We start from the raw sequence: 26,221 nt of genomic DNA, 5'->3' as shown, positions 1-26,221 counted from the left end.
TTTGGAAATTTGCAAGCAACATCTTGTTAGCATAAATTTTGATTTAAGAAATATGTAACATTGAGCAGTTGGTGAGAGATTCTGGAGGCTGAGGAGCTATCTTACAGGTAACCAACCCTGGCTCCCCATCTCTTTCAAATGAGGATAGGTGAAATAACATCTTAATGTATCAACTGCAGTTCTTTTGCTGCTCCACAACAACAATTACTTGCATTTATATTGCCCCTTTAACATAGTAAAAACATACCAAGGCACTTCACAGGAGCGTTATCAGACAAAATTTGACACCAAGCCAAATAAGATGTTATTAGGATAGGTGCCCAAAACTTTGAGTTTTAAGGAGCATCTTAATTGAGGAGAGAGAGAGATATAGGGAAGGTATTCCAGAGCTTAGAGCCTAGGCAATTGAAGGCACGCTGCCAATGGAGGTGATGAAAATTGGGGATGGATAAGAGGCCAGAATTGGAGGAGCGCAGAGATAGGGAGCGGCTAAGCCATGGAGGAATTTTGAACACAAGGATGAGTATTTTAAAATCAAGGCTTTGCCAGACATAGGTGCCAATGTAGGTCAGTTGGTGCGAATTAGGATACGGGCAACAGAGTTTTGGATGAGCTCAAGGTTACGGAAGGTGGAAGGCCAGCCAGGAGAGCATTGGAATAGTTGAGTCGGGAGGTAACAAATGTTTTAATTTTTTTGTAAATTGGTATGTTGAATATCTGTCAGTGGTGATTATTTTGGTGCTGTGATCAGGCGAGGGATATCGGTGCTGGAGAATAGAATACTTTCTCCACTTTTGTCACCAATAGTTAGCATTGAGTACGCCAACATCTAGTATAGCATACTCCAATGTCTTGTATAGCATGGACAGATGCAGAGTAAAGCTCTTTATAATCTGGCCCACAACAGCATCCTACATTGCATAATTTGAATTCTTCCACTTCTCAATGGAAAGCAGGACTTGAATATATATTTCATGACCTCAAGAAGTCCCAAAATACTTTTGAAGTGTAGTCACTGTTGTAATGTAGGGAAATATACTAAAAGGCAAAAAAAGGTAAAGTTTGTTTAGAAATTTGGCCATATTTTAGACCAAGGCTGTAGTATGCCGGAGGAAATCATGTAACCTACTGTAGAATGCATTTATGCTTTATCCCCAGATTAAGGACAAAATAAAGACACATTGTTAATTTGTTCTTTTTAGTCTCTATATAAATATATAGAATCGTGCTTTTTAGCCCATCTGTCATAGGGTGCACAGGAGACTTGTGCCTAGTATAACTAGCTGCAGGAAGTTCGACTCTTCCTTTGACTTTCCTTACTTTTTTATGGAAGACCCTGCTCTTTACTTTGTGTCTGGCTATGTTGTGAAACTTTTTGTGTGGGGGATTGGCTCTGTGAATCTATGTTCTTCTTCTGTTCTACAGTTTCCCATTCCCATATGAACAAGCACAGAACTTTTAGCCAAACATTTTGGTGCCATCCCATTTAATATGGGAGAATTAGACGCATCCAGCAGTACCTCCTTAAAGTTTTATTGTACTTTTGAGATTTGCATGTGATAAAATAATAGACAATTCTGAACTTGGCCTTTTCAATGCAAAATTACTTCACATATATTCACTGTTTGAAATAGTCTTGACAAATATTTAACTTTTTTACTTTCACCATTTTTTAGGACTCCTTTTTAACAGACAGAGACCAAAACTTCAGTTCTCAGAAGATGGACTTTGTACAGATATGCTGTGTATGTCTGGGAGATAACAGTGAAGATGCAGATGAAATTGTCCAGTGTGACAATTGTGGAGTAACTGTACACGAAGGTAAGTGCTAAAACCCATAGCAATGTGTCATTGTAAATATAAACAATCCAACTTTAATCGGTTGACTAAATTAAAGTGGTACTGAGATTTGAACAAAAGGCCTTGGATATCATTATACCCCTCTACCATGGCTGTTTAGTAACATTTTCACATGCACGAGACTGATGGAATTTTAGCATAAATATATATATTTTTTTAAAATGAGAGCAACTGTTGCTGCAGTGAGAGCTATTGTGCAGTACCAGTTTGGGAGGTGAAAGGGTAATGTTTGTAATGATTTCTACGTCAGTAATGTTTTCGGTTTATTACTAAAAAAATTGTTGATAATATTTCTATTATGTACAAAATAAACATTCTAATTTCAGATCTCAATTTAGTTAATGTTTGGTTGCCAGAAACCAATTCAAAAGTCACATTGATTTTCCCACTGGCACTTAGATTCACTTCATATATAGACTCGCCTATATGCTTTTCCTTGTAAAAGAAAAATGGCTTTAGCCATTGCATTTGTTGGTGTAAATTTATCATGAAGGTATTGGGTATCACCCAGCATCCTAGAGTTTAACGCCTCTTGTATGCCTTGAAGCAATAATCACAACAGTATGAAGGGTTGCAAATTACTTGATTAGTACCTCCATTGTCTTTTGATATACTTCATTAACAGAGTGCTAATCAATCTGTATGACCCAGATTATCTTAGCTTGTCTCTCTCGTTAAGAGTTTGTAAATATTAGTGTATTATCATTAATTTTCCATACTTCAAAATCATTGGGTGGTAGTGCGTTCAGAATAGGAATTTTGAGCTCCTACTGCCGTCCTAGTTTTGGAATAGTGCCTCATTTCATTAACTTTTTAAATATAGTGGTCAGCATGTTGGTGAATTTATACTTCTCTAAGACAATATAGGGGTGCCGAGGATGACGATGTGCATGAGAATAAAAGTAAATAGCAATATTTTTACTGAGACTTTGTCTTGGCTTTCCCCATTTCAAATACTCTTTTTAAACTGTGGTTAGTTTAATTATAGATCATTGAGGCATTTCTCTGGGGACAGTGTGATTATCCTGAAAGGTTTGGCAGTCTTTTTTAGCGATGGGCAGTGGACCATGCTTAAGAAAAAAAAGCTGACTGGTTATTTACAATGACATGACATGGAACAAAAAATAACTTGTTTTTATACAATGCCTTTCACAACCTTCCTCCCTTTGTTCCCTCTGTCCCTTCCTCCCTTGGACTGGAGGGAGGATCATGTAGTACTGATTTTCAAAGGGGAAACTAGTTCGAACTAGGGAACTATAGGCCCATTAGCTTGACTTCTGTCACAGAATCGTAGAAAAGTTACAGCACGGAAGGAGGCCATTCGGCCCATCGAGTCTGCGCCAGCTCTATGCAAGAGCAATCCAGCTAGTCCCACTCCCCTGTCCTTTTGCTGTAGCCCTGCATTTTTTTTTTCCTTTCAAGTACTTATCCAGTTCCCTTTTGAGGGCCATGATTGAATCTGCCTCCACCACCCCCTCGGGCAGTGCATTCCAGATCTTAACCGCTCACTGTATTTAAAAAAAAAAGTTTTTCCTCGTGTCATCTTTGGTTCTTTTGCCAATCACCTTAAATCTATGTCCTCTGGTCCTTGACCCTTCTGCCAATGGGAACAGTTTCTCTCTATCTACTCTGTCTAGACCCTTCATGATTTTGAATATCTCTAACAAATCTCCTCTCAACCATCTCTGTTCCAAGGAGAACAACCCCAGCTTCTCCAGTCTATCAACGTAACTAAAGTCCCTCATCCCTGGAATTATTCTAGTAAATCTTTTTTGCACCCTCTCTAAGACCTTCACATCTTTCCTGAAGTGTGGTGCCCAGAACTGAACACAATACTCCAGTTGTGGCCGCACCAGTGTTTTATAAAGGTTCATCATGGCTTCCATACTTTTGTACTCTATGCCTCTATTTATAAAGCCCAGGATCCCGTATGCTTTTTTAACCACTTCCTTAACCTACCCTGCCACTTTCATCGATTTGTGCACATATGCCCCCAGATCTCTTACTGTACCCCCTTTGGAGTTGTGCCCTCTAGTTTATATTGCCTCTCCTCGTTCTTCCGACCAAAATGTATCACTTCACATTTTTCTGGGATATATTTCACCTGCCACGTGTCCACCTATGCCACCAACCTGTCTATATCCTCTTGATAGGTCATCATAGGTAAGATTCTAGAAGGGATCGTAACCGATGCTGTACATAAGATAATGCCAAGTATACTTACATGCTAAAAGGTATAGAACTAAAGTCTGTTGAGAAAGAAAAAGATCTCAGTGTTATAATACATAATTCTCTTAAGATTCATGACCAGTGCTGTGAAGCGATAGCTAAAGCAAATAAAGTACTAAGTCGTACTGCTAGGCCGATTTCTGTATAAAATGCAAGAACAATATGGTGCTTTTTCTAAGACCTTAATTAGGCCTAAGGAACAAGCTATGCAAGTGCAAATTCTCTGTACCTTCAAAAGAGAGTTTCACAAGTTCCTGGCTGGGGTGGAAATCATAGTGCACAAAAGGTAGCTGTGATACTAAGTAATATAAATTATCGTCAATGTGGTCTCATGGACTAGCTTTGATCGATTTAGCAGGCCAGAGAGGAATTTTCCAGATTTTTTTTCTTCCTACATTGGTCTTGGGTTTTTATTTATTTTTTGCTTCTCCCAGGAGATATTGTCTAAGATGGTTTTATAAGACAAAAATCTAGGCTGGCAGTGATGGAAATTATTAAATGTTTTATTTGTTGGGTTAAAGGTGAGCTCATGGTATAATTGTACACCATGTTTAGTTTCACTGCAAAATGGTTGCCAATTTTCAAGTGATGCTGAAGATGGTATGCAAACAGGATCAGTCGAAGATCAAAGCAATCTCCCTATCTGACTGTCTAAACCCAGTACCTGGTGGTGTCAGACCTGAAGTACAGTTAACAGACTGCAGTATAAATATGGTCTTCTACAGTTCAGCTCGCAAACGGCAAACTTTAATGACATCAAAAGAAAAGTTAAACTTAAAAATAACTTTCCTCACTTGATTGTCCTTCCTGGGAATGAAGTTTGAAATCAATTTCGAGGTTTAAAAAAAAATTAACGAAACTGTTTTGTGCAGCGAGTGTTATGATATGCTATCACAATGTCACCACTAAAAGAAATTCCGATGAGCTGAGATCGGATTGACTGTTAACTAGCAACTTCAGGCCAGATATATAATTCAACATCTTTTTGAAGTTACACTGAAACAAAAGGCAATAGCCAACTGTTTCTCTCATAATTACATTAGATCAATAGCTGTTCACAGGTTATCAGTTGGAATGTTTATCCATTCAACCAATGGATATATTTGGATTTTCAAAAGGCATTTGATAAGGTGCCACATAAAAGGTGGTTGCACAAAATAAGGGCTCATGGGGTTGGGGGTAACATTAGCATGGATAGAGGGTTGGTTAATAGACAGAAAACAGAGGGATAAAGTGGTCATTTTCAGGTTGGCAGGCTGTAACTAGTGGGGTGCCGCAAGGATCGATGCTTGGGCCTCAGCTATTTACAATCTATATTAATGACTTAAATGAAGGGACCGAGTGTAATGTATCCAAGTTTGCTGACGATACAAAGCTAGGTGGGAAAGTAAGCGGTGAGGAGGACACAGAGTCTGCAGAAAGATATAGGCAGGTTAAGTGAGTGGGCAAGAAGGTGGCAGATGGAGTATAATGTGAGGTTATTCACTTTGGTAGGAAGAATAGAAAAACAGAATAGTTTTTAAATGGTGAGAAACTGTTAAATGTTGATTTTCAGAGAGAGCTGGACCTGGACAACATCCAGGCTTGGGCTGATAAGTGGCAAGTAACATTCGCGCCAGATAAGTGCCAGGCAATGACCATCTCCAACAAGAGAGAGTCTAACCACCTCCCCTTGACATTCAACGGCATTACCATCGCCGAATCCCCCACCATCAACATCCTGGGGGTCACCATTGACCAGAAACTTAACTGGACCAGCCATATAAATACTGTGGCTACAAGAGCAGGTCAGAGGCTGGGTATTCTGCGGCGAGTGACTCACCTCCTGACTCCCCAAAGCCTTTCCACCATCTACAAGGCACAAGTCAGGAGTGTGATGGAATACTCTCCACTTGCCTGGATGAGTGCAGCTCCAACAACACTCAAGAAGCTCGACACCATCCAAGATAAAGCAGCCCGCTTGATTGGCACCCCATCCACCACCCTAAACATTCACTCCCTTCACCACCGGCGCACTGTGGCTGCAGTGTGCACCATCCACAGGATGCACTGCAGCAACTCGCCAAGGCTTCTTCGACAGCACCTCCCAAACCCGCGACCTCTACCACCTAGAAGGACAAGGGCAGCAGGCGCATGGGAACAACACCACCTGCACGTTCCCCTCCAAGTCACACACCATCCCGACTTGGAAATATATCGCCGTTCCTTCATTGTCGCTGGGTCAAAATCCTGGAACTCCCTTCCTAACAGCACTGTGGGAGAACCGTCACCACACGGACTGCAGCGGTTCAAGAAGGCGGCTCACCACCACCTTCTCGAGGGCAATTAGGGATGGGCAATAAATGCCGGCCTTGCCAGCGACGCCCACATCCCGTGAACGAATAATAAAAAAAAAAAAAATTTGGGTGTCCTTGTACAAGAAGCATAAAATGTAAGCATGCAGGTACAACAAGCAATTAGGAAAGCAAATGGGATGTTGGCCTTTATTGCAAAGGGGTTGGAGTATAAGAGTAAGGAAGTCTTGCTACAATTGTACAGGGCTTTGGTGAGACCTCACCTGGAGCACTGTGTACAGTTTTGGTCTCCTTATCTAAGGAAGGATATACTTGCCTTTAGAGGTGGTGCAACAAAGGTTCACTAGATTAATTCCTGGGATGAGAGGGTTGTCCTATGAAGAGAGGTTGAGTAGAATGGGCCTATAATCTCTGGAGTTTAGAAGAATGAGAGGTGATCTCATTGAAACATATGATTCTGAGGGGGCTTGATAGATTAGATGCCGAGAGGTTGTTTCCCCTGGCTGGCGAGTCTAGAATTAGGGAGGTATAGTCTCTGGGTAAGGGGTCGTCCATTTAAGACTGAGATGAGGAGGAATTTCTTCACTGAGGGTTGTGAATCTTGGGCATTCTCTACCCTAGAGGACTGTGGATGCTCAGTCGTTGAATATATTCAAGGCTGAGAGATTTTTGTACTGTAGGGGAATCAAGGGATATGGGGATCGGGCAAGAAGTGGAGTTGAGGTTGAAGATCAGCCATGATCGTTTTGAATGGCGGAGCAGGCTCAAGGGGCCGTTTGGCCTACTCCAGCTCCTATTTCTTATGTTCAAATACAATTGCCACTTCCAGTAAAATATGGAGACACCTCGCAGATTGACGGAATATGTCCAAAGTGCCAATCTGAGCAAAGAGAATAGAATAACACCTAAGCAGAAAATTTAGGTGCTACTTGGAACGATGCATTTGACGATACATTTGAAGTGACTTTTTGCAGATTATAATGTAAATTCTCTCCAATCTTGCAAAAAAAAAAGCTACTAATTGATTTTAACCCGGTGATTCTTTTAATGCATGCTGTTTCTAGCAATAAAAAATGCAACTGAAAAATGAAACATACATTTTTGTCACAAAGTATATTACAAACCAAAAGTACATATTTTGAAGTTTGAGCTTTAGAAACATGCAGATTTTCAATGTGATTTGCCATTTGTGATATTTTATTTTAAAGAGGCTTTGGGTGTTGGACAAAAATTTAGACATCGAAATCACAAATACTCCAATTTTAATACCTCAAGCCAAATTTCCTCCGTTATCTTTTTTATCTGTTATGGATGGAAAGTACTAGTCAAAGCTCAGGCTGAATGAGGCTTACCAGCAATGCACACTTGCCATGTGGTACCAGTGTCTTATTAAAATAAAATAGTCACAGGCCACTTTGTATTGAACTGTCTTGTCATTTGTGAGCAGAAGCAGCATGGTGGGAGTTGCTTGTGGCAGTGCATTGTATTTAATTCTTGTTTGAAGAACTTTGAGTCATTAATATACCTTTGTTCTTTAAGGTAGGTTTTTAAAATCATCTATCCTATGGAATCAATAACATTTCTTAATTTAAATTGGAAGATAATAGAACAAATGCGCATGTGGATAGCTGAAAAATTAACTACTCTGAAGTATCGTCTCTGTCAAGAATAGGTATATTTACAGCATCAATGCTGTGATTTAACTGATAACAGTGACCTGATTTATAATACTGCTTGGAATAGAAAAGTCACAGAATTCAGTTAACTAGGATGGATAGATTCTTTTATAGGTTCTAGTGACAGGTTGTAAATTGGTGTCCCAACATGGCGTGCCATAGAGTGATTATTGCCCTTCATTCCCCACATGAGCTTTAGGTCTCGCCTGTCCCATAAGAGGAATTCAGCTTCCCAGAAGGAGAGAAGGAAAACTTCTATATCACACCAGGCAACCTCAAAGTAAAGCATTGAGTGAGTCCTGGGCAAAGGTTGCTTGCTCACCATCTTGTCCCAGGTATGGTGTGTGATACAGAGAGGTTGAGTGAAGGAGAACCAAAAAAAAATTGAGAGAATAATATCGATGTAGACTAACCCAATTTAGACAGTTTTTTTTATTGTTTTAGAATTCTTCCATGGGAAATTGTTCTGGTTTGTGGAGAAGATGAAAAGGTGTGAATTGGACCTCAAGGCAAACAGAAAAGCCTGTTCACAGTAGAAGGGCTGGGACTAAACTGGCTTTCCATCAATTAAGCCCTAAATAAATATTGAGTTTTACAAAAAAAACAATTGAATTTAGCAGTTGGTTGGTGCAGGTTAGGCCAGTATTAAAGGAATGCAGGTGAAGATAGGAACTGGACACTTAGTTCCACGTGCTGTATCAATGGAAAATTGTTTACTGGGACTGGTGGCAACCAAATTGTTTTTAAGTATGTTTTCTGTGATTGACATACTTGCTGCTTGCAACTATTTTCTGGTGATGAATCATTTTGATAGTTCTGGTGTAGGCTATTTCTTCCCTCTCTAGCTTGTAAATTTATACTGGCTGTGAATCAAAGTTAACCATAAAGTTAATCTTCATTCCAGTTTAAATATAACAGTACCTATCTTCTGTTCATATGACAGCGATTTATCTATCAGGGCCATAAATTGGTAGATTTTGCTGAATACTGATTTGTTTGATAAGGTTAAAAAAAAATCAGTTTCAGGTAATCATTTCCATTCCACTGCAACTTACTCTACTTACAGTACCATTGCAGTACAGTAAAACCTCATGAGCTACACAGATGCCAGAGTATTTTATGCCAGAATGCCATTGCGTAAGTTAGGAGTTCTGCAAATTAAACTGCTACCTAACATTGTACTGTGCTGTAACTGTTTTGTACAATAGTGCTAGAGTATTTGTATGTTTATGCAGGTGATAAATCTCTCATTTTATAGTCTGTAATAGGCAAGGTGCAGAGGCATGACCTCATACAAAGATTGTCTAATAGGGATATGAAGGTATAGGTTGCTTATCATTTCACATCAATCTGATGCCAATCTGAGAAGTACTTGAAGCTCTATATATTTTCAATAATGCCTTAGTTGGTACCGTTCTTGTAAGACATGATAAAATACAATTTAGGAAACAGTGTGTTAGGCCGATGCATCTCAAGCCTGGATAATCTTATCTGCTGGTTCACCGTTGGAAGTTATTCCCAAATGTAATTGTAAAAAACATTTTTTAACAAATCTAGACTAACCAATTCAATGTATTTACCTAAGTCCACCCTTAATCTAATGCTATTTTTATACTGCTGCATGTTTCTGTCAAATTGCAGAAGACCAGCATCTGAGGATTGGCTACTGGCATTTATCAAATCTCTCTCCCTTCTCCCAGTGTAAAATTATAGTCCCAGGATTTGTTGTAAATTCCAGAAGCTTAATCAGAGTGGCTACCCAGAATTCAAACTAAATGAGTATCAAGAAGCTTGTTTCATAAATGTGGCTTTAGATAAAATGTATGGTAATTCATCCCATACTGAAATGTAATTCTGACTTTAAAAGATTGAGAAGATATAGCAAAAGTGAGAGACAGTTAGCAGAAGTACACTGTGTCTAACCTTGTTTTTTTTAAAAAATAAATAAAAACATGATGCTAGACAGAAAATATACAGAACTATTCTACAGTTAAGTAAGGTGCTTATTTCAAGGAGATTATTTTAAATTGACTCTTATGTAAAAGAGACAATGCAGTTATGTAATATTTATTTATGCTGTATTCCTTGTTCTATTCAATGGATGTGGTGAAAGATGAGTTTTTTTTCCACTTATGCAATTTATAGTACAGAGCCTGATTCAAAATTGGTGCTGTATATTTGGAGTTTCACCTTCTTCCTAGTAAAACTGACTTGTTTATCGTGTATGGCAGAAAATATATATCTAGGGTTGAAAGATATGCCTCCCTAAAGCTCAGTTGTTCCTTCCTGCACTATAAATGCAATGACTTTGCAAACTATTATCAGAGTGAGCTTTACTCAATACCTGGCCATAGTTGTATCTGACCTGTGAGTGCTTGATGCTGGAACTGTTGACTGAAGTAAAAACTTGTTCCATTGCTTAGGGTTCCACTGACATTCTTCACCTTGACTATTTAAAAATTACAATTACAAAGAACGTACAGCTCAGAAACAGGCCATTAGGCCCAACAGATCTATGCCGGTGTTTATGCTTCACATAGCCTCCTCCCACCCTCCTACATCTAACCCTATCAACATATCCTTCTATTCCCTTCTTCTTCGTGTGTTTATCTAGCTTCTCCTTAAATGCATCTATGCTAGTCGCCTCAACTACTCCTTGTGGTAGTGAGTTCCACATTCTTGCCACTCTCGAGTGAAGAAGTTTCTCCTGAATTCCCTATTGGATTTATTAGTGACTATCTTACATATATGGTTCTTTGTTCTGGTCTCTCCTGCAAGTGGGAACACCTTGTCTACATCTACCCAATCAAACCCTTTCATAATCTTAAAGACCTCTATCAGGTCACCTCAGTCTTTTCTAGAGAAAAGAGCCCCAGCCTATTCAACCTTTCCTGATAGGATAATACCAGAACTGAGAGGTTATACCTACTATATCTCTTTTGGACCTCCTCCAGTGCCTCAATATCCTTTTTATAGTATGGAGACCAGAACTGTTCGCGGTACTCCAAGCGTGGTCTAACCAAGGTTCTATACAGTTTAGCATAACTTCTGCTTTTCAATCCTATCCCTCTAGAAATGAACTCCAGTGATTTGTTTGCTTTTTCTATAGTCTTATTAACCAGCGTCGCTACTTTTAATGATTTGTGTATCTGTACTCCTAAATCCCTCTGCTCCTCTACCCCGTTTAGACTTTTATTATCCAAGCAGCGTGTGGCCTCATTATTCCTATCACCTCACACTTATCTATATTGAAATTCATTTGCCAATTACACGCCCATTCTGCAAGTTTATTAATGTCTTCCTGTATTTTGCTGCAATCCTTCTCAGTATTAACCATACCCCCCCAATTTGGTGTCGTCTGCAAATTTTGAAATCGTACTTCTAATTCCGGAGTCCAAATTGTTTATGTAAATGAACAACAGTGGTCCCAGCACCAATCCTTGTGGAACACCACTTCCCACTCTTTGCCAGTTTGAGTAGCTACCTTTAACCACATCACTCTGTTTTGTAGCCAGCTTGCTATCTATTGTGCTACTTGTCCCCTGACTCCACATGCTCTGACCTTAGTCATGAGTCTACAATGCAGTACCTTTATCAAAGGCCTTTTGAAAATCCAAAAAGAAATCATTTTCCTTTTTTTTTTAAAGAGTCACACCTCCTCAATGTATGTGTCTCCTGTGGCATTGCACATGATTGAAAGGATACCCTATTTTGTAACAGTGTTAAGGGGAAGTGTTAAAAGAATGAAGTGTGACACTTGCAGGGTGTGTGCGCTATATATAGACTTATGCTTTAATTGTCTTTGTAATTATTTATATTATACTTTCTGAATGTCATTAATCCAGTTTCTGGCAACCCAAAATTTATTTCCTAAAAAATATATGTTGCATGACTGTTGAATTGTGCACTAGCACTATAATTATGGTTTTTTAAAAAAAACTTAAATATATAAAATGGATGGAAGATAATGTGAATTAAAAAGAGATGCGCACATGAACTTCAAAGGTTACAGGGAAAAGCATTTGCTCTCACGGATCCACACATTGCACATTTCAGTGTGTGCATCTGTCAGGTCTGTGGGCACCAGAGCCGAGGCATATTGGATTATTGTATGTGGCCAGTACAGGCTGCATAACTGGGGGTGATACCACCACCTAATGGTGGGAGAGCTGCAGCATGACAGAAAACGATTGACATACAAAGCATGACTGAAAAATCGTGGCACGGAGTGCACACCATATGCAAGACTTTTAATGTAGTATCTATTGATGGGTATTTTTGCTATTGGTACATCCAATTGTTGAGTTATTGAGCATGATAAAGAAAATAGTCAATATTAATTCAGTGGCCAACTGCAAAAGAAATGTAATGAATTTAAGGGCAAATGAGGCAGGAAGTAATGGAGCTGTCTCGGGCAGTGAGGGGAGATGAAGAAAATAAGGCAAAAATTAATTCTGTAGCCAATTGAAAAATTAATCAAATGAACTGGGGAAGAAAAGAATGAAATGCATTGGAGTTCAGTAGTGATTTTCGGGTTGTTCACTACTTATAGCGGTGGCAAAACAAGCTTGTGGCATGGATTTCTTGCACAGCAGGAAAGATCTATTTAAATCAAAGATTTCATTAATTTATGCCAAAGATTACATAATTTGTATTGAAAGTGGAACAATGTGGGTTAAAGAAAATGTCACAAATATTGGCAGTGGAATTGGCTAACCTGGATTTAAATAAATGAAAGCAGCTTTTTGGCATGCTGGGGAAACAAAAATAAAAATTAACTAGAAGGAACAAAATTTAAGATTGAATTAAAATAGATCAATCTAAGCTATTGAATGAAATCGTGCATTATTTGACCTGTGAGCTGATGGATGCAGTTGGTGTGAATGGAATTGGGGAACAGTTAGGATGGATAAAAGGAACGAGTGCATTGTATACTAACGGTCACATGGCCTAAATAGGCCAATTAAAAGTTACTATATTAAAAAAAATAAACATTGAAATCAAGTGTTTAGAAGCGTTACGATCAGGTGTGAAATTGATAGGAAGTGTGTGCTATATAAGACAATAAAAATGGTAGTAATTGTCATACTGTGACTGCAAAGTCAGAACTTTAACACATGGTGTTGCTAGTATTTATTGCTAACTGTTGATAATAATCTGTTACTCGAACCATGCCAATAAGCAACATGAAATACCAGTACCATACAATACGACATAGTATTTGCCAGTTAAAAATTTTTTTCATTCTGTAGAGTACAGTTAGCCCATTCCTCTTCAGAAAATTAAACAGTCAGGCTGGACTGGCTTTGAAACCCCAATGCTTTATTTCTGATATACCATATAATTTGCAGTGCATTTTGATTACCTTTCTTCCGATTAATCTTACATCCGAACATACGAATTAAGAGCAGGAGTAGGTCATTCGGCCCGTTGAGCTTGCTCTGCCATTTTATAAGATCATGGCTGATCTGATTGTGACCTCAACCCTACTTTCCCGTCTACCTACTATAACCTTTGACTCCCTTGTTAATCGGGAATCTATCTAACTCGGCCTTAAAAATATTCAATGACCCTGCCTCCACCGCTCAGTGGGGAAGGGAGTTCCTCAGGGAAGAAAATTCTCCTCATCTCTGTCTTAAATGGGAAACCCCTTATTTTTAAACTGTGTCCCCTAGTTCTAGTCTCTCCCACAAGGGGAGCATCCTCTCAGCATCTACCCCTTCTAGTCCCCTCAGGATCTTATGTTTCAATAAAATCACCTCTCATACTTCTAAACTCCAGTGTATACAGGTCCAACCTTTCCTCAGAAGATAACCCCCTCATCCCAGGAATCAGTCGAGTGAACCTTCTCTGAACTGCCTCCAAAGCAATTATGTCCTTGCTTAAATAAGGAGACCAAAACTGCACTCAGTATTCTAGATGTGGTCTCACCAATGTCCTGTACAACTGTAGCAAAACATCTCTACTTTTATATTCCATTCCCCTTGCAATAAATGACAACATTCCATTTGCCTTTCTAATCACTTGCTGTACCCGCAGACTTATTTTTTGTGATTCATGTACTAGGACACCCAGATCCCTCTGTACCTCAGAGTTCTGCAATCTCTCTCCATTTAAATAATATACTGCTTTTCTATTCCTCCTGCCAAAGTGGACAAGTTCACATTTTCCCACATTATGCTCCATCTGCCAAATTTTTGCCCACACACTTAACCTATCTATATCCCTTTGCAGACTCCTTATGTCCTCTTCACAACTTACTTTCCTACCTACCTTTGTGTCATCAGCAAATTTAGCAACCATACATATGGTCCCTTCATCCAAGTCATTGATGTAGATTGTAAATAGTTGAGACCCCACCACTGATCCCTGTGGCACTCCACTCGTTACATCTTGCCAACCTGAAAGTGACCCATTTACGCCTACTTTCTGTTTCCTGTTAGCTAACCAGTCCTTTATCCATGCTAATATGTTACCCCCTACACCATGAGCTCTTATTTTGTGTAGTAGCCTTTGATGTGGCACCTTGTCAAATGCCTTCTGGAAATCAAAGTACACCACATCCCCTTTATCCACGTTGCTTGTTACTTCCTCAAAGAACTCTAATAAATTAGTTAAACATGATGTCTCTTTCACAAAGCCATGTTGACGCTGCCTGATTGCATTGAGATTTTCTAAGTGCCCTGCTATAACCACCTTAATAACAGATTCTAGCATTTTCCCTATGACAGATGTTAAGCTAACTGACCTGTAGTTTCCTGCTTTCTGTCTCCCTCCTTTCTTGAATAGAGGAGCTACATTCACTATTTTCCAATCTGATGGGACCCTTCCAGAATCTGGGGAATTTTGGAAAATTAATACCAATGCATCTACTATCTCTGCTGCCACTTCTTTTAAGACCCCAGGATGAAGTCAGTCAGGACCTGGGGACTTGTCAGTTTTTATTTCTAATAATTTTTTCAGATCCCTTTCCCTGGTGATTGTAAAAGTTTTAAGTTCCTCCCTCCCTTTCACCTCTTGATTCACAATTATTTCTGGCATGTTATTTTTTATCCTCTACAGTGAAGATGGACTCAAAATATCTGTTCAATTCATCTGCCATTTCCTTATTCTCCATTATTAATTCCCCAGACTCACTTTCCAGAGGACTAACGCTCACTTTACTTATTCTTTTCCTTTTTAAATACCTGTAGAAACTCTTACTATCTGTTTTTATATTTCTAGCTAGCTTTCTCTCGTACTCTAATTTCTCCCTCCTTATTATTCCTTTAGTGATTCTTTGCTGTTTTTTATATTCTGTCCAATCTTCTGACCTGCCACTAATCTTCGTGGAATTGTATGCTTTTTCTTTCAATTTGATGCTATCTTTAACTTCCTTAGTTAGCCTCGGATTGTATGTCCTCCCCCTAGAATCTTTCTTTCTCACTGGAATGTATCTTTGCTGAATGTTATGAAATATCTCATTAATATCTGCCACTGCATCTCTACTGACATATCCCTTAACCTAATTTCCCAGTTCACTTTAGCCAGCTTTGTCTTTATGCCCTCATAATTGCCCTCCTTTAAGTTTAAAACACTAGTCTTAGACTTACTCTTCTCTCCCTCAAACTGAATGCGAAATTCAGTCGTATTGTGATCACTGCTACCTCGAAGCTCCTTTACAATGAGGTCATTAATTAATCCTGTCTCATTACACATTATCAGATCTAGAATAGTCTCCTCTCTGGTTGGCTCTAGAACGTGCTGCTCTAAGAAACTGTCCCGAAAGCAGTCTATGAACTCATCTTCCAGGCTACCTTTGCCAATCAGATTCTTCCAATCTATATGTAGATTAAAATCACCCATGATTATTGCTGTTCCTTTCTCACAAGCCCCCATTATTTCTTCCTGTATACCCTGTCCTATAGTGTGGTTACTTTTAGGGGGTATATAAACTACTCCCATAAGTGACTTCTTGCCTTTACTTTTTCTTGTCTCTACCCAAACTGATTCTACATCTTGGTCTTTAGAACTAAGGTCATTTCTCTATTATACTCATGTCATCCTTAATTAACAGAGCTACCCCATCACCTTTATTTCTAGCTTCCTGTCCTTCCGAAATGTCAAGTACCCTTGAATATTCAGGTTCTAGCCTTTGTCATCTTGCAGCCATTTCTCTGTAATGGCTATCAGATCATACATATTTATTTCTATTTGAGCTGTCAATTCATCCATTTTGTTATGAATGCTACGCACATTCAGATACAAAGCCTTTAGTGCTGTCTTTTCACTATTTTTGCAACCTCTAGCCTTATCTGCTGGCGCACTCTTAAGTTTGCATGCTCTGTCTGGTTTGTAATCTTGTTGTGGAGATGCCGGTGATGGACTGGGGTGGACAAATGTAAGGAATCTTACAACACCAGGTTATAGTCCAACAGTTTTATTTGAAAATCACAAGCTTTTGGAGATTATCTCCTTCGTCAGGTGAGTGAGTGAATGAGAGGTTCTCAAATCGCATATCTTATATTAGGCTGGGAATCAAAGGTGTTGTTGGTGTTCAGACAGGTTAGCCACGGAAAACAGTATGTCCCAGTATACTGAATACACAAGGGTCAAATTACACAGACAAGGAGAGAAAGAGAGGGGGGGGGGGAAGAGAAGAGAGAGAATACGTCCAGTTATATTAAAAACAGATAACTTTTTTTTCCGCTGGTGGGGTTACGTGTAGCGTGACATGAACCCAAGATCCCAGTTGAGGCCGGGTGCGGAACTTGGCTATCAATTTCTGCTCGACGATTTTGCGTTGTCGTGTGTCTCGAAGGCCACCTTGGAGAATGCTTACCCGAAGATCGGTGGCTGAATTCCTTACATTTGTAATCTTGTGACATCCATATCCATGACCTTCTAATTCAAGCCACTTGTTGAAGGGTTGTGAAGATTTTATTATCCTACCTTTACCTATTATGGATATTGAAATCACATGTTACTGCTCTCTATACTTCTCACTGATTTTGATTACCTTCACCTTAAATGCATGAGAGTAATTTCATCTTCCCTGGGTTACTAACTTTTTCTGAGTTGTCATCAAGTTAACTTGCCCTGCCAACATTCTTCGCTGCCTTAAATTGGATTGTTCAGCTAGCATGCAGCACTCCATCTTGTGGTCTGAATGAGATTTAGCAAAACTAACTCAGTTTGGGGGCAGGTAGATAGGCCTCAGTGAATGTTAAAGCTAGTATTTTGAGTAGTGCTTTACTTCTGTGCTAATGAATGGAGTGCTCAGGTGAATCAATTCTGAAATGATCCCAATGAACTGCATTAACTATTAGTGTTAATAAAAATGAATCTTAGAGCCTTTTTTCTTTCAGCACAGTATTTCAGGAATGTGTGGCTGATTTGGAAATGATCTGAAAAGACTGTGTTGCACAATGGGCTTTCCACAATATATTCAGAATTACCTGGCAGTATTCAGCAGCTGTTCCAGGCTGCCAGGTAATAGGATTCTTCACAGCCTGTATATAATCAAAAGCAGATTGTATCAAATGTAGTGAGTTTACTTAACAGATGGCATTTTAATAATTTGCTCATTGACACAATTATATGTGCTGCAAACAAATGAACTAACACTGTACAAAGACTTAGAGTTTACTACGTGCTTGGATGTGATTTTGTAAGGACAACCAGAGTTAATAAGGATCTCTGTCCTTTCCACTCTCTCTTTTCTTCTCCTCCTTCCCTTCATAATGTGGCAGTCCAACGTCCCACCTATCTTTCAACTGGCACGGCAAGTCAAAGGCTGGCTACTGGGTGACCAGGGCTATCCCCACATGAAGTGGCTTATGAATCCGGTCAGGAACGAATGCACACATGCAGAGCAGGTTTACAATGAGAGCCATGTGGCCACACAAAACATCATCGAGCACACCGTAGGCACTCTAACGCAGTGCTTCCACTGCCTGGACTGTTCTGGAGGAGCCCTGCAGTACTCCGCTGAGCGGGTGTCAAGATTCAATGTTGCATGCTGCACAACCTCTGTCCTTTGAGAGGACAGCCCTTGCCACCGCCTATCCGGCAAGACCCTGAGCCAGAGGAAGACACTGAGGCAACAAGGTGCACGGGCTCTGTCTGCCAGGGCTCTGCGTGCACACCTTTCATGAGTGATATCAGTAACCTGAATGATACCTCCCAAGTCAACAGCCCTACATTCCTCACCTTTCCTCTCCCACGTGACCGTCAAATCGTCCTCCTTTTGATTACACATTGCTTCTTCCCACGGCTCATCGCATAAATAAAACCATCACCAACTGTGACTTCAAATACAAATTTGTAAACTTGCACATGAAATCACATATACAATATGCACCCTTGTGCAGTCCCTTAGTGCCTGTTGTTCGTGTGCCTTTTCCTTTCCCAGTGCTCCTACGAGGTGTATCCCCAGTGGCTGGAGCATGGGTGGTGGGAGGCTGCTGACCTTCAACTGAAGAGCGTGCAGATGGCCGTGGAGGACGACCTCAAGCAGCTCTGGGCAGAGAGGGCCCGGCTTCAGACTGCACCACCTCTGCATGGGCTGCAGCAGTCTGGCTTGGCTGGCTGACGGGCAACAGCAAGGGCACTGGCGGTGTGGCAGTGGTGGGAGCAGGAATGCTGTCATCCTGAAAGAGGACAGCAGGTTGGCCTGGCATGGTGCCACTGCCACTCTCTCAGGACGGTGCCTCAGCCATCCTGGTGATCTGCTGGAGGACAGATTGCTGGACTGCTGTGACTCCCTGGAAGCCCTGTTTCACAGTGGTATCCAAACCCATGAATGTAGCAGTCTGAGCTTCCAAGGCAGCAGTCAAACCTTTGGCATCTATTTGTGCTGCAGTGGAAGCTGAAACATTGGTCATCAGATGCTGCATCGTGGTGGGTTCCACAGGTGTCCTGATGGAGGTGACCACCCATTCCATGTGTAAAAGGATGGTCTTCAAGCTCTGCGCAAATCCCTGTGCCAAGTTGGAGCTGGACTCCTCCATGCCCCTTGACATTGTGCGCAAGCTTTGCAGTGCACCACGCATTTGGTTGTGTATGCCCATCAGCCGCCTTCTGTAGCCTGGCCCATCAAAGTCGTCATCTGACACCTCTGCAGCAGAACCAGTGAGCGACCCTGCCCTCCGACAAGCTGGCACCTGTAGTGTCCGTTCCCCCGGCTCGTGTGCATTTGTGCCCGGTGTCTCACCACATGCAGATCCCTCCTTTAACCTAGTCTCTAAAGGACATACAGTGTCAGTATCTGAGCTGGTGGATGCGAGGGTCAGATCAAGTGACGGTGCGGCTTTATTGTCACTGTCTTCCTCCTCCTCCACCTCGGACGGTGCTGGCTCCAGTTCTTGGGTATCTGCAATGACAAAGGGAGACGGGTTGAGTCGTAGTACGGGAAGAGGAACAAGTAAGACATGCTTGCTGACGCCATCTGCAACATGTGAGTCAGAAAAGATTGGGGATGAGGGAGGTATGGGAAATGAGGAGGAGGAGGAGGAGGATTAGGAATGCGGAAACCCTCATCTTCGATACCTCCAGTGCAGCCAGGGGCCACAGCTACAGTGACGGCTCGTCCAGTGATCCCCAGCACTGTCTCCTCCATAGGACTGAGGGCGTGTAGGCGTGCCTGTCCTCCGTCCATTCTTGCTGCTGCCGATTGTTATGCGCCACCTTCTCCTGCAAGACAGAGGGAAGTGTGTCAGTGAGTGTCCTGCAAGATGTTTTGGTGATATGCCTATCATGGTTGAGTAGATGTGTGTGACCTGTGAGTTGTGGGTGTGTGGATGTCAAGAGCGGTACAAGGGTGAGATGCAGCATCTGAAGTGCAGTGTTGCGTATGGATGGGAAGCATTTGTTGGTGGGTGGGAGGGGGGTGTCATGCATGGAGCAGTGGTGCAGTTGTTAGGATGTGCCACTTGACACTTGCATTCACTCACCTTGACCACTCGTGTGAAATCATTGAACTTTTTCCTGCGCTGTATCCACATGCGTGGTGCAATGCTCCTGGCCACTTCCTCCCACTGTCTTCACAGCTGGTGTCTGGAGGGTCTCCTGCCACCCTCTGGGTAGAGGATGGCCCTCCGTGCGTCCACCTCCTCCACTAAGGCCTCCAGTGCATCATTGGAGAACCTCTGTGCATGCTCTTGCAGGTCCAGCAATTCCACTTGTCTTCCTCCACCGATTGCATTGATAGTGCACCTCCCCTTTAAGAGGTGTCGGCTGCCTTTATGTAATGCTGGCCATGCCCATATCTGACCCCCTGCTGGTGCGTGCAGCTGCTCAACAGCGTAGGTAGCGCCGGCTGCTCGCAGCACTCGTGGAGATGAGTCAGCAACACGAATCTCATGTGCTGCCTGCATCTCAACGACCGGGAGTGGGTTAATTGCGCACCGTGACCCCCCGCTCCCGGATTTGGGGGTTATCAAATTTAACCCTTTGTGTTTTGGCATCTTTTCTTATTACCATAAGTAATAAAAGTATGGCGTATACAGTGCACTGGTAGTTGATACTAAAGTAAAAGTATAGTTAAAAGAATAATTTAGTTTGTAACTAATTGATTTTTGCCACATTTATCTACATGGTAGATTGAATTTTTTCTCTTGCAAACCTTTACGTTGAAAACATATTAAACTTAGGAAAAATTTGATTGTATTATTTCAGTGACATAGTACAAACAGAATTGTCAATACATTATAGGAAAAACCATCCTTATGCCAATAGGTTTAAATGTCAATGTATCTTAATACTGTATATTGCTCAATTCATAACCTCAAATAGCTCCCATCACTATAACAATCAGTGACAGGCCTGTAACCACTGTAAATTTCCCACCGTTGTATAGCTCGCAAATACTCTCTCCAGATACAACTCCAGTTTGGAAGGACAAAGTCTATGATTGTACTGTTAGGTGCTGCTCACAGATCAAATTGACATAGCAGAAAAAATGACTTGCGTGTCATTGTGCTGAAATTCTTGTGTTAATACTGTATCATTTCATATTTCACTGCATTATAGCTGTGAGTGTTTCAATTTTAATTTAATTGCAATTTTTTCAATTGAAAACGCATTTGATAAGCAGTTGACCTAAGTGATCAATAAAATACATTTAAAGTTGGGGCCGATAAAATGTGTTTAAAGTTTAGACAAAATGAGGAGTTTGCCTTTTTTGTGAACACTAGTTTTCTCCCTGTTGATGATTTAATGGTAAGCTGTATAATTTCAGTACATAAACTGTTGCTATGTTTGGAGCAGAGTTACTGAACAGTGGGTATTGGTTTCATTTGTAACATCACACAATAACCCACTGGGTAAAAATTAATTTTCTGCATCAATATTCTCCACTTTTCTCTCTTGCGTTGATTACTTACTATGCGTGCTGCCCACCCTTTCAGAGGTATTGACGAGCTATATGACTGGGGCATCGCAGCTGAGCCCAAATTTGTCCTGACCTCAAGTCCAGCAGGGGTTGCTGGTTAATAATTAGGATTAGGGATCATAGTCAATTTTTCTGCCCCTCTTTAATGGTAAAAGCATTTCAAAGAAGGATTTGTTCCTGCTATAAAATTCCCTACTGAGAGTAATCTTTTCTCCACCTCAACTTAGTTTATGTGGTATGCTGTCAGACAGCTTATGCTAAATATATAATTTGTGAGACTTACATGGTATTTACACTAGGAGAATATTTCATTTGTGGAACTCGATCTGTGAATTGATGTGTATGCTAGAAGAAAAGTTTACAATATTACTTCAAAGGGGAAAGAAAGTCAACGGTAAATACTGAAAAAAGATACCCATGCACAAATGTTTGACACATAGGGCTGCTCCCTGTCACTGACTCCATAGAGCAGCCTAGCAGGCAGGGAGTGTGCACTGGGTGGGGTCTATTTGGAGGTCACAAAATTGGATTTTGAAATAAATACTATTTTTGTGTACTTCAATGTATAAAAAGAAGAGTACTTTGAACAAAAATGCTTTTTCCCAGACATTCTTTGCTTTTAAGTGCAATGTCCAGCAATAGTACTGCCAAAGATATTCTACCTTTTTAACACCAGCTTTTAAAAAAAAAGTTACAAATATTTGCTGCTGATCTCAGCTGGGGCAGCAGTAGAGTAGCTACAATTGGCCTTAATGACTCTAGGCTAGGTAGGAGGGAAAAAAAATAGATTGCAGTTAAAAGACCCCTAGTGAAAAATGGACATGTGGACATCAGGTGAGAACAAGTTGGTTTTGGCTGCAGTGCCCATCATGGTCCAATAACTGTTGGCTCTCACTGTCTGGGCTTATGGGGTGAGCAATGGAGGGCTGCCAACAGATGTGGAACTGTGCCCCAGGAGGAATTGGTGCATTCTGGAAAGATGGGTAGAAAATTTGAGGGGGAATTCATGCTTCTACCTGACTTTCATCCAGTGATGTATCTCAGATTCAATTCTGACTTGAGTACAATTGGGAATAAAATTTCATGCTATCATAAAACATGGAAAAGTTATTCACCTCCTTTCACAACCCATGTTCCATCTGCTTTATTGTGGCCCCCATCCAACCTATTTAATCACCTGAGGATGTTTCTGTAATCTTTCCTGCTGGTTTTTCTCTTTTTTTCCCCGCCCCCCGCCCCCACCATCCAAAGCTAATGCAAAATTCCGGGATAACTATCCAACTTGCAGCCTACGCTACACGTCCTGGGCTAGTTGCATTCCTAGATGTGACCTTTCCATCGGCCATGTAGCTGAGGAATCATCCTGTTCAGTGCATCATTTGATTAACTGTCTACCAATGCTTATAAACCCTAATAATGTTTTCGCCCCAATATTCATCCACCTCATTTTTAAAAAGTGATAATTCATACACTGTTAACTATATTTGGGAGTCCAATCCACATGTGTGCTTCAGAGCCTGGGGAGGGAAAGAGGGGGAATAGTTCTATTGTCAAATCTTGCCGTCAATTTTGGTGGTCTTGTTCTACTCGCAGTTTCAGTTAAATAACTAACTTGCTTGCATCTACATTATACATCCCATTCAGCATTTTAAGAACTTAGAACATGCTTCCTCTCAGTCTTATTTTCTTCAGTGAAAATCACTTCAGTTCTTTGAATTTTTTCAGAGTCCAAAATCCTGGAATCATCCTTGTTGCTTTGCTCTGAACCCTCCTAGGACATCAAAGCCGTTTTCACAGTGTAATGGGTAAAACTGCACACAATATTCGAAATGTGGTTTTAATGTCGAGGCTAGAATAACTTGTTTCAACTTTTGGTCTGTGCTCAAGACCATAGGAGTGTTCATATATGGTCATATTTACAGAATTAAGTAGAAGTTATTATCCTCAGATAATGAAGCAGTCTGTGCCTGTATGCAGCAAGACCTGGACAACATCCAGGCTTGGGCTGATAAGTGGCAAGTAACGCCACTTATTTGCGCCAGGCAATGACCATCTCCAACGAGAGAGTCTAACCACCTCCCCTTGACATTTAACGGTATTACCATCACCAAATCCCCCACCATCAACATCCTGGGGGTCACCATTGACCAGAAACTTAACTGTACCAGCCACATAAATACTGTGGTTACAAGAACAGGTCAGAGGCTGGGTATTCTGGGCAAGTGACTCACCTCCTGACTCCCCAAAGCCTTTCCACCATCGACAAGGCACAAGTCAGGAGTGTGATGGAATACTCTCCATTTGCCTGGATGAGTGCAGCTCCAACAACACTCAAGAAGCTCGACACCATCCAGGACAAAGCAGCCTGCTTGATTGGCAACCCATCCACCACCCTAAATATTCACTCCTTTCACCGGCGCAGTGTGTACCGTCTAACCGTCTATAGGATGCACTGCAGCAACTCGCCAAGGCTTCTTCAACTGCACCTCCCAAACCTGCGACCTCTACCACCTAGAAGGATAAGGGCAGCAGGCACATGGGAACAACACCATCTGCACGTTCCCCTCCAAGTCACACACCATCCCGACTTGGAAATATATCGCCGTTCCTTCATCGTCGCTGGGTCAAAATCCTGGAACTCCCTACCTAACAGCACTGTGGGAGAACGTTCACCACACGGACTACAGAGTTTCAAGAAGGCGGCTCACCACCACCTTCTCGAGGGCAATTAGGGATGGGTAATAAATGCTTGCCTTGCCAGTGAAGCCCACATCCCATGAACGAATTAAAAAAAAAGTCTCATCATTCATTCTTCCTCCTGCTCTGCTAAGACTTCAGGTTGGCTCTCTGTCCTCTTACTGTATGGTTACCCTTCTCTGAATCTCAAAACTGTATGACATTCAACTGGTGCAGATAATTATGGCAGGCTTTTCTGGGCATTAGAGCAGTATCCTTCTCTGATATGCCCAAACAATGGAATCTCTGCTTTAGCATATTAATTGCATGTTCTAGCAGAATTCATTTTGAGGCATGTGCTTTGTTGTATTTCTCTTTGAGGATTTCTCAATGGGATCTCTCCATGTGCTCATTATCCAGGTCCACAATGGGTATCCTTGGTCCCATAGTAGCCAGCCATGCAGTCTACCTGCTCCTTCAAATAAGAAGCATGGTAAGCTGGCACTTGTGGGTGCTGCCAGGGTATTGCACATTTACTTTAATTATTTTGTTTTTGTGATCCTATATCACCTGCCCATTCTATTCATATTTGCTACAGCTGTGTCGTGAGACTCTCGCTGAGGAGCAGCAGACTGTCGCCACACTAAATCCTCCCGTTAAGGTTGCACTTAGGAGAAACGCAAGATTAAGATTTGGTTGCTGCTAATAGCTCTGCACTTTTGAAAAGCCTTCCAACTGGTAAAAGTGTTACACCTTTTTGTGCTGTTGCCTGCTTTCCATAGATAGTGATTGTTTTTTCCCTTGTAAAACAAGGCTACTGTCACTTGTTTTATGCATCAATGATTTGAAATCTAACTGACATGTATCACTAGTGTTGGTTTGGAAGGATCCAATTGTGTAAAAATGTAATGCTGTGTTAATATTTACATCGCAGACAGGGTGTCCTTGTGGTAGATCTTTTCTGGTGGATGGACTGAAGAAATCAGCATAATTATGTGACAGCCTCCCTTGTGAAGTGTCGATGATGAATAGGTTTCTGGAGACATCCTCAAGCAGGTGTGCCTAAGGCTTGGCTCCTGGGATGAGACTGCATGGGCACCAAATGCCTGGGGTGCAGTTGCACCTGCCTTTTTTCCCTTTTGCATGAACTCCCCTTCCTCTTCCAAATCCATCACTGCCATTGAAATGCCAAATAGAATTGCTCTGCTGAGCAATGTGGTTGTTAATGAAGCAGCAGCTGGCAGCAACAGTGCTTTAAAGAGTATTTCAATGCATAAATGCAACTGCAAACACTGGCAGCAAGTAATGCATCAAACATAATACCATACAGCTATGTTTAAAAACAACCCCCCCCCCCCCCCAAACTTTAAATGAAATATTAAATTATCAATTACACCTTTTAAGAATCAAACTCCCGAAGGCTAGAGTAGGAATTCTCAGCAGTGCCCATTTTATGCAAACAAGGAGCACTGAAGGACTGAATAAGATAGAAAATTGCTCATTTTAGTGTGGAACCAATTTATATATGATATTAAGAGATGTAATGAGGCTTCTTAACGTGCTTTGTGAGGCCTCTAAAAATTTGCCTCACTGAATTTGGCACCTGGCAAATTCAGTATTTGGTCTTTGCCAATTCGGCAAGTTATGCTCCTGACTACTAGGGTTTACTCTCTGAACACTCCATTGCTGAATTGGTCATTTTGTTTGTTGTGGCAATCCCAGTAGGTATTGTAGCAGGTTAGAATACATATTTTAATCTCTGAAAGCTGGGTTTGAATCCAGTTCAGACTATTGGGATGATACCACCTCTTTCTGATAGCACTGAGATACTCTAAATGGAATGAGCATACACTAGGTTAATCCAGTTCTGAGCAACTGCATGTGCATAGCACCTCAGTGCAGTTAACAATTCTTCTGTTCCTTCACCCCCTCTTTCCCCCCCCCCCCCCTGCATTTATCTTGACCTCTATATGGATTGATTGAATAAATCTGAGCTTTAAAAATAAATGTAGCATAAGCTTTGGGAATGAGTTCCTGTACCCTAGTTGTGAGAAATAGGAGGTAGTGAAACCTGTGGGTACAAAGCTGTTATGCGAGGACAGGAACTGTCAGGC

At 41.1% G+C, this 26,221-nt stretch overlaps 1 protein-coding gene across 2 annotated transcripts in view; it reads left to right on the top strand.

The window, feature by feature from the left end:
• Positions 1-26,221, top strand: part of phf14 (PHD finger protein 14) — a 243,056-nt gene that overhangs the window by 17,646 nt on the left and 199,189 nt on the right. For both annotated transcript variants that reach the window (XM_068004010.1, XM_068004019.1), the window contains exon 4: positions 1,677-1,821. In XM_068004010.1, the coding sequence (XP_067860111.1) occupies positions 1,677-1,821 (145 nt within the window). The remainder of the gene's footprint in view (positions 1-1,676; positions 1,822-26,221) is intronic.

The sequence above is a fragment of the Heptranchias perlo genome, chromosome 2 (assembly GCF_035084215.1).
Source record: "Heptranchias perlo isolate sHepPer1 chromosome 2, sHepPer1.hap1, whole genome shotgun sequence".
Classification (NCBI taxonomy): Eukaryota; Metazoa; Chordata; class Chondrichthyes; order Hexanchiformes; family Hexanchidae; genus Heptranchias; species Heptranchias perlo.
This window is presented reverse-complemented; position numbering and strand designations above follow the sequence as displayed.